This window comes from Elephantulus edwardii, unplaced genomic scaffold (assembly GCF_000299155.1).
Source record: "Elephantulus edwardii isolate Elephantulus edwardi_28Jun2011 unplaced genomic scaffold, EleEdw1.0 scaffold00062, whole genome shotgun sequence".
NCBI lineage: Eukaryota > Metazoa > Chordata > Mammalia > Macroscelidea > Macroscelididae > Elephantulus > Elephantulus edwardii.
In genome coordinates this window covers 15023446-15033234 of record NW_006399812.1, presented here as the reverse complement: position 1 = coordinate 15033234, position 9789 = coordinate 15023446, and the positions used below count along the sequence as shown (strand labels likewise).

General features: G+C 44.3%; 1 protein-coding gene across 1 annotated transcript in view; it reads right to left on the bottom strand.

The window, feature by feature from the left end:
• Window positions 1–5161, bottom strand: part of GPATCH1 (G patch domain containing 1) — a 52686-nt gene extending 47525 nt beyond the window's left edge. The window contains exon 1 of the mRNA XM_006887839.1: window positions 5089–5161. Coding sequence (XP_006887901.1) covers window positions 5089–5161 — 73 coding nt within the window. The remainder of the gene's footprint in view (window positions 1–5088) is intronic.
• Between the last annotated feature and the right edge of the window lie 4628 nt (window positions 5162–9789).

Genomic DNA, 9789 nt, shown 5'->3' with positions numbered 1-9789 from the left:
AAATAAATAAATAAAAATAAAAATTAAAAAAAAACAGAAATCAAATTCAAGGCAGAGTCAATCCCAACTCAGGCCAACCCTCCATCAGAAGAGAGCGGCTAATGGATTCCAATCACCAGTGTGAGTCAGCACTCGAGCACTCAGCAGGTAACACGCTGCTCCACCAGGACTCCTTCACAAAGACTTCAGCCTTGGAATCCTACAGCTGTTGTCCGACAGCATCGCTGGGAATCAGAATCTTCCAGAAACCTATGGGTTCCAACTCATACCTCTAACCCTAATCAGCCTGGTGCTTAATCACTGTGCCACCAGGGCTCTTACAATAGAAATCCAGTGTCCCTCAACCATGACTCTTCACATAGTAGCCCCAAACAAACTTTGCTCTCTAGACATTTGCCTCTCTCATATAAGTGGGATCAGACAATATTTATTTGTCGTTTGGGGACTGAATTCATTCACTCAGCTTTGTTCTCAATGCCCATTTATGTGACAGCATGCATGAGGACTTCCCTTCTCTTTATGGCAAAGTAGTGCCCACTCCATGTACATACTGCATTTTGCTTATCCATCATCTGTTAATGGACATCTATGCTGTTTCCATCTTTCCACTATTGTGAACAGTGGTGCAATGAACATTAAGGCATAAGCTTCTGTTTGTTTTTCTGCTTTCAATTCTTTTGGACATATATATACCTAGGAGTGGAATTTCTGGGTCATATGGAAATTATCAAACAATATTACTAATATCACATGAAAGCAAGATCCTGCTGAAAATTATCCAAAATGACTGGAACTGCTAGATGTGCAGGCTGCATTTAGAAGAGACCGTGGTACTAGGGATATTACAGCCAATGTTAGATGGAAAGCAGAGTACCAGAGGAATGTCTATCTCTGTTTCATTGACTGTGCAAAGGCATTTGATTGTATGGATCACAACAAGCCATGGCTAACTCTGAAAAGAATGAGAATCCCAGAACACTTGATCATGCTTATGCAAAACCTATACTTAGACCAGGAAGCAGTTGTCAGAACAGAGCAGGGAGACACTGTATGGTTCAAAATCAGGACAGGTGTACAGCCTATCTTCACACCCTTTCAATCTCTATGTGGAATAGATCATCCGAGAGGCTGGGCTTTATGAGGCAGAATGTGGCATCAGGAGTGGAGGAAGACTCATAAACCACCTGTGTTACACAAATGACACAACTCTGCTTGCCAAAAGTAAGGAGGGCCTAAGGCATTTGCTGTGAAGGTCAAGGAATGAAGCCTTAAATATGGATTGAAGCTCAAGATCAAGAAACCAAAGATTGTCACCACTGGGCCAACTGGCAGCATCATGATAGGCAGTGAAAAGATTGAGACTGTTAACAGCTTCAGTTTGCTTGGCTCAAAAATCAACACTCTTGGTACCAGCAGCCAGAAAATCAAAAGATGAATTACATTGGGAAAATCTGCTGTCAGGGGCCTCTCTAGAGTCTTGAAGAGCAACAATGTCAGTCTAGAGACTAAGGAGGTGTGCCTGATCCTAGTCTTCACAATTACTTGCTATGCATCAGAAAGCTGGACAATGACTAAAGATGATAGGAGAACTGATGCCTTTGAGTTGTGGTGCTGGAGAAAAGTATTGAATAAACCATGAACTCCTAAAGACAAACACGTTCATCCTGGGGAGGGTGAAACTGGGTTGCTCCTTGGAGGCAGAGATCTGACACATGTTGCAAGGAGGGACCAGTCCTTGGAGAGGGACATCATGTTTGGGGCAGTGGAGGGACAGCATAAGCGAGGAAGACCCTGGATGAGATGGATTGATTCAGTGACTGGGATAATGGGGGAAAGGTGTGTCTGAGAGAATGAGGCTGGCTCTAAATAGAGTAAGGAGTAGAGTTGTTGTACATAGGGTTGCTATGAGTTGCAAGTAACTCAATGGCACATAACAACAAGGTAATTCTATATCTAACTTTTTGAGGAACTGCAAAACTTCTTTTCACAGCAGATGTGCTATTTCCCTGATTAATTCTTAACCAGTAAACACTTCCATCAGAGTCTAAGGACCTTAACTAACATCTGGAGTCCCAGTATTTGTCTAACTTGTCACTAAAACTTCAAAGCAGAGTGAAAGTGGTTGTTGGTCTAGCATGTTATACTATAAAATGCAATCAGACTGTACCTAGTTAAGGGTCTTCCTCTTCTTTGCTGAACCCCCACCTTTCCAAATATGATGGCCTTCTCTAAGAACTAGCCTCTCCTCTAATAAATGCCCAATATATGTGAGACAAGTTTTGACAGCCTTGTCTCCAAGGAGTACTCTGGCTGTACCTTCTCTAAGACATATCTGTTAGTTCTTCTAGCAGTCCATGGGCTTGTCGGTACTCTTCTACTAGTCATAAAAATTAACAAATAAACCACTGCCATCACGCCCACTCTGATTCACGGTGACTCTCTATCTGGTTTCCAAGGCTACAGAGCTTTCCTACGGGGAGAATACTACCCAGCGTGCTCCGGCAGAGCAGCTGGCAAAATCAAGCCACTACCCTTTTCGTTAGCAGTGCACTGTAATGCCACCATACCACAAGAAGATACCACTTCACCCCACATACACACTAGAACGGTTATTATTAAAACAATGGAAAATCACATGTGTTAGCAAGGATGTAGAGAAATTGGAAACTTCATCCTTTTTTGGTTGGGAGGCAAAACGGCCCAGCCAAGTTGAAAAGGGGTTGGCAGTTGCTTAAAAAGTTAAACAAAGAACTGTCATATGACCCAGTAATTCTACCCCTAAGTATATGCAAAACAAAACCCCAAAACTGAAAGCAGGAACTCAAATAGGAATTTACACAATGTTTACTGCAATACTACTAACAATAGACAATAGCTGGAGACAAATGTTCATTAACAGATAAATACACCAAATGTAGTGCAGACACACACAATGGAATGCTAGTCACCCATAAAGGGAAACAAAGTTCTGATACATGCATGGATAAATCTTGGAAACAGGAAATATAATGTTCAATGAGATTAATTAATCACAAAAGATAATATTGGGCGAGCTCTGGTGGCCTAGTGGCAAGAAGCTGCAACTGCAATCACAGAGATACATGGTTCAAATCCACCAGATGCTCTGCTGGAGAAGGAGGAACAATCTCCTCCTGTACCAGTCAGATCTGATTTGACGGGACACACAAAAAATAATGAAATAAAAGAATTTTAAAAAAAAAAAGATAACATTGTGCAAAACCACTTACATGAAGAGACTAAAGTTTGCTGGCACTAACCAGGGGCAGGAAAAGGGGGAGAAAGGAGTTTGAGCCTCGGGGGCACTGAGCTTCCATCATTGGTGAAATATTTTAGAATAGACCATGGTCATGGTTACACAATACGATGAATGTCACCAATGCCACTGAAACCCCACATGTAAAAATAGCTGACTTGGAAAATATTTTATTACATGCATTTTACTTTGTTTTAACCACAATAAAACAATTGGGGAGGGGGGCAAGAAGCCAATCAAAACACCCTCCTCACTCCATCATTCTCTGTGAGCAGACAGTAGATGCATCTGCAGAAGTTTCTAATAACTGTTGTTTTTGCCATTGAGTCGAGCACAACTCATAGTGACCCTATAAACAAAAGACCTGAAGCCTTTTATAACTATCATCGTTTATCAAAGTTCATAGAGGTTCCAGAGGCATGGGGATTAGGAAGTGAATGCCACTCCTTCTTCCAAATCTGTCTTAAACTGGGAGCTCCACCAAACACTGTCCACTGTGGACAGGCGTTATGGCATTTGATACCCGAATGGCACAAGTTTCAGCATCACAGCAACTCCAGGTTACTTCAGTACAGCATAATGACAGAAGGGTACTGTACCAGTTAGAAGAATGTTACTCCAAAATATAATAAAAACTGACTTTTAAATACAAAGACCATCCCCAAGGTCTTGTTGACTCTAAGCAAGAGGCTTAAATAAAAAAACCAACCAATATAATATGTTGTTGTTGTTGTTATAGCTATTTGCTAAAAAAGTAGTAAATATCCCAAGCCCATCTTCTGTAATTCTACTCATTGTGTACACAGGCTTATAATCGCTGACCCCAGCTTGCCCCATGGAACCTATATAAATGTGGAAACTGATGCAAACAAGGAATAAAGGTAGACAATTCCCCATGTGTTTTACAGCCTCCTGAAAACAGCAATGAGACAGATGTGAGACAGAGAGCTATTCTAATAACTAGAATAAGGAATAAATGTTCCAGAAGCAGCACAGCCAATATGGCAGGATGCAGTCAGAAGAAATGACTACAGAAAAGAGAATGGAAGACCTCACCAACAGGAGTCTGCAAGTAAACTCTAGCCTAAGGACTTCACCATGTTTCTTCTGTCTTTTGCACAGTCCACCTATGTCACCAGCGCTTACTGGGCAGTCAACATAGACGTGACTGAATGAATCGAGTCATTAAGTGTGTCAGACCAGAAACATGCGAGATTCTTGGCTCCTCTTGCCCACATTCGGCCAGCCAGCACATCTCAGCAGCTCTGACAGCAGTTTACTGACCCGACCACCCTTGACCACCAGCCCTGTAAACCACCAGCGTCTCTAGAATTCTTGTTTGTTTCATAGCTAGCCTCTTCTTCATTCTTGCCACGCCACCTCCTAACCTGCCTATACGCAAAATCAAAAACAGAGGAACAATCTTTACAACCCACGTCCCTCCCCTGCACTTGCCTCCCCTGCTGACATCACTCACTGCACACTAGCGCAGACGCATGGCTCTTTTTAGCCATCGTAGACAACAAGTTCATTCAATTCGTCAAACTCAGGGCCCGACCTCAGGCCTTTGCCCTTGCTGTTCCCCCTCTGCCTGGACGTTCTGCCTCTGGATCCCTCTGGGGGAAGAGGTCGGTTCCCTGCAATGTTCTCTTCTGAGAACGATACTGCCTGACCGTGGTTCCCCTCGCGTCCCTCACCGTATCTAGCGAGCGTCTTTCCCTAGAGACAACGAAGGCCACAGGAGTGTGCGTCACTCCTCGGACCCTGGGCCCCTTGTCTGCTTTCCAGTCTCAGCCGCTCAAGCCGGCCCTTACCTTCTTCCAGCGGCTCCAGGCCCCTGCCGTAGCTGACCAGGTCCTCATCGTTGTCACTGCCCAGCGCCGCCATATTTCTTCCTTCCAGGTCCCGCCTCCCGCTACGGCGGCCGCGAAGGACCAAAAGCCTTTCTCCTTCGCTAATCCCGATTAATTTAGAGCTCCAGAGCTGAGCAACTTCCTGCGAAGGAAGGAAATTCGCTGTCAACACAAGACATGAAGTTCGAATCCACCCGCTGCTCAGCGAGAGAAAGATGGGCAATCTCCTCCCGTGCAATTAACTGCCTCTGAAAACCGGCTGAGTCGGTTCCGACTGTACGGGACATAACAACATCAACAGAGCTAAACCTGTAGCCTAATGAAAGCCTGACCCAGCTGGTTGCTGCCCCGTGACTTGATCCGAGTCCGGGAGGAGGAAGGAGGCTGGGGTTTGGGGTGAAGGTGTCAGGTGGAACACGCGGAGTTGAGACACGTCTTCGCTCCGGACTCTGGCCGTCTGCAGGGGGCGCCAGAGAGAAGCTGGAAACTAGTTCGTCCGCCACCGGATTGGTTCTGCGTAAATTGACAGCTGTCACCCTCTCCCCGCCCCCCAGCCTCCTCGCCTCGGAGGACCAGTTGCCTTCTTGTTCCCCCTCTAGACACCAGTCAAGAAAATCCCTGGGCTCCCAGATATACCCATTAGCGCCGCTGTTAATTCCACTTACTAGTAGACGTATAAAGGAAAAGACAAGATACACAACTACGTTCTATGGAAACCGTAGAAAGGTGGAATAACGTAGTGACTTGCTAATTAAAAAATCGCCTGTTCGAATCCATCAGGCTCTCAGTGGGAGCAAGCTAGGCAGTCTCCTCCAGTAAAGATTTACAGCCTTGAAAACCAACCCTGTGGGGGTTTGCTATGGGTCGAAAGCGACAAGATGACAGGTTATATGCGTTGTTGTTTGCTGTTATTAAGTGCCATCAAGTCGCAGACGACTCATAGCGACACTCCCTATGACACTCCCTATGACACTCTCCAAGTTAACAGGGTTTTTGGAGGCACGCTATTTTAGAAGTGGATGCCACTCCTGCTTCCAAGCTTGTTTTGATCTGGGAACTCCACCAAACACTGTCCATGGGTAACCATTAGCGAATTTGACACATCAGCGTCACAGTGTTTAGCATCATAGTAACCATGAGTTACCTCTGTACAATAATGCACAGATCAGTGCTATACCACTTAGAAGAATGATCAAAAACAATTAAAACCAGCCCTGAGGGCCACAGATTAAAATCACTTATAATCAATTCACTCCCAATGGCTTTATTACATTGCTCCTTATGTCTCCCTGAAACAGAGATCAAACAAACCTCTGTATAATTAGGCTGCTCCAGGCCGCTTCCCTATCTGGAAGCAAGTCCATACTACTGACCCCATGCCTTTTTAAATTGGAGGCCGAATATAATCAATTCACTCCCAATAGCTAATTAACATTGCTGCTTATGTTATATGGGTAGATAAAGATAAAATTCAGACATATTGCTCTAGAGTCAGAATTTACTCTAGCAGGTTTTCGGAAGGCTTTGTAAATCACATGGGAGGAGATTGCGCATCTTTCTCCCCTGGAGATGCTGGTGGATTCCAACCTCCAGGGAGACGTCACCTTTGGGGTTGACAGCTCAACTTTCCACTGATTATTCCACCAGCATTCCATACACACACACAACACATCACTGAGTAACACAGTTAAGAGCTTTCTTATGAGGTGAAAGGTTGGCTGTTGGAGCCTACCAAAAAACCTGGAAATCTGTTTCACTAAGGTCACAGCCTCAAAAATCCAATGGAGCAGTTCTCCTCTGTTCATACCAAGTCACCACGAGTTGGAAAATATCCCTCAGTTCAATGAGAACCTGCTCCATCGGTATGAATATATGGCAACCAAAAACTCGATGTTCAAAACCCCTGCTGCGGAGTTGGTTCCAGCCCACAGCAACCCTCCATTAGCTTTCCAGGGCTGTAAATCCTCAGAGGAGGACATGCTCCATCTTTCTCCCATATTAAAACCTTAAGTTTGAGTTCAAACTTGTGGCCTTTTCCTTAGCAGCCTGACTAGTTGTGCACTACTTTTGCCCTTGACAACCACACACACTGCATAAATGCAAATGGTATCATGAACAACTAACTCATTTGCCCTTGTGCTTAAATGAGTAAGTAGAATGCCATTTCAGGCCTCTGAAAGGATCCACAGACACTAAGTACCTATGGACACTCTGGTAGCTTGAGAGTGGCTTGAAAGTGGCTTGAAGGTTAAGGCTGCCAACCCAGAAGACACTTGGTTCAAATCTACCAGCTGCTCAGAGGGGGAAAGATGGGCAAGCTCCGCCCAATCAATCTCCTGCCTCTGAAAACCCACGGAGGCCAGCGATGGGTCAGTTCTGACTCCATGGCTCGTAATAATAACAAGTATCTATGAAAAAGAATACTGAATGTCTCATTGATGGCAACAGAACAAACAAGTCTGTTTTGGAGGAAGCGCAACCAGAATGTTCCTTAGAGGCAAGGATGGTGAAACATACCACTCATATACTTTGGGCATGTTGTCAAGAGGGGCCAGTCCTTGGAAAAGACAAGATGGAGGTCAGAGACAGAGAAGAGAAGCTCAAAAAGATGGATTGACACGGTAATTGTAACAATGGGGTTGAGCATGTCAGAGATAGTAAGTTATAATGGCACAGAATAGGACAAGGTTCAGATTCTTTGTTTATAGTGTCACCATGAGTCATGATCAACTTGATGGCACATCACAGTAAGAAACACCTTGAGGAAACAGAGCAGGTCAAAGATAAAAGGAAAATAGGAAAGAATGGACAAAAGAGAGAAAACTTGGTGAGAAAAGAAAAGGGAGAGAACATGAATAGAGAAAAGAAAAAGAATGAAAACTAGAAAAGGACAAGAGAAGGCAAACACATGTGAAAGGCTGCTGTGGGGTTGGGATGGGAGCAGGTGGCTCCTTGGTGAATCTGGAGAAAGCAACATTTGCCAATGGGGTGCTGTTATCTCACCCACGATACCACTGTGCAAATGAGAAACTGTGTTCATTTTCCTGGAAGCAAGAATTCTAGATTTCTGGATACATGAAGTTGAGATGACCCACCCAGACATTTGCCTTTAATAAGTGCCTTTCGAGCCTTGAGCCTTTACGGAACTGGTTTTCCGTGGTTCCTGAAGAGGGTGAAACCAGGTTGTTCCTTGGAGGAAAGGATTTTGAAATTCCATTTCACATGCTTTGGGTATGCTGTCAGGAGGGACCAGTCCTTAGAGAAGGACAGCATGCTTGGGAAGGCAGAAAGTCAGCAAAAAAGAGGAAGATTCTGTGTGAGATGGATTGACACAGTGACTGGGCAATGGGGTCAGGTGTGTGAAGTGAGGTCAGAAAGTGGTGGATTTAGCTCAAGGTAGGACAAGGTTCAGAGCCATTGTTCATGGGTTGCTATGAGTTGTAGTCAACTCAAGGGCACATAACAATCACCACCTCCACTCATATAACCACCTGCATGATCTACCTTGTGGCTACTGGTCTCTCCCTATCTGGAGAAAAGTTTCTCTCTCTTTGCTGAGTCAGAATTGGTTCAAAGCTGACCCTGCATTGGGGTTTTGAGGTTGTAAATCACATAAGAGATTTCCTATCCTTGTCCTGGGGAGCCACTGATGGATTCAAACCACCAGAGAAATGCAGCCTTTGGGGTTAGCACTAAAATTTTTTACAGACTCTGCCTCTAGAGCTCCCTGGACTCAAAGAAACATGCAGTCCAAAGGACTAACTGACCACTCGACAGACAGCCTCCATTTTAACCACAGCCCCATGACTCTGAGACCGGAAGAAATAGATGGTGCCCAGCCATCATTACTAGTGATGGAAACTACAGAAGATCCTGTACAGAATGGGAGGAAAATGTACAACGAAATCCAGAATCATAAAGAAGATCAGAATTACTAGTCTGAAAGAGACTGATGGAACCCCCGAGGCTGTGGCCCTCATTATTTGGTACCATCGAGTCTGCTCTTACACACAGCACCCCTGTGTACAACAAAACAAAACTCTACCTGCTCCTATGCCAGCGTGACAATCTCCACCATTGCAACTGAGGTGTCAATCCATCCAACAAGGGCCTTTCTTTTGCTGACCTGCTTGTCCAAGCATGATGACTTGCCTCTTCTGATAATATGTCAAAAGTATATGAGATGGAGCTCTGGTGGCTTGTTGTATTCCAAGGGTAAAGTATTTTTATAATTATTAATAATGCGCCAGACTACCAGGAATGATATAGAACAGAGAGTGTGAAAAACAGGGGGCCAACAGTTCCCATGGCTGAAGGCCCCAAGCCATACTTCTCTGAGTATTTATTTAGAATCATAAGGAGGGTAAACAAAGTAAAATCATAAAAAAGTACAAAACAAAAACAAAGGATAATGGTGAAGTCTTTTACAGATAAGGCCAAGTTCCTCTTTATGCTAATCTCAGGAGGGAGGGATTAAGCTGATACAAACTAAGAACAATGTTGACTCTTAGGGAACACCTTAGTGCCACAAGGTGACCTTCAGCTTCTATTAAGCCTCCCTCATTTCAACAACGTATGAGCAAGAGCCTATGGTGATGAAAGAAGAAGTTCAGGCTGCTTTGAAGGATATGGCAAAAAATAAGGCTCCAGGAATAGATGGTA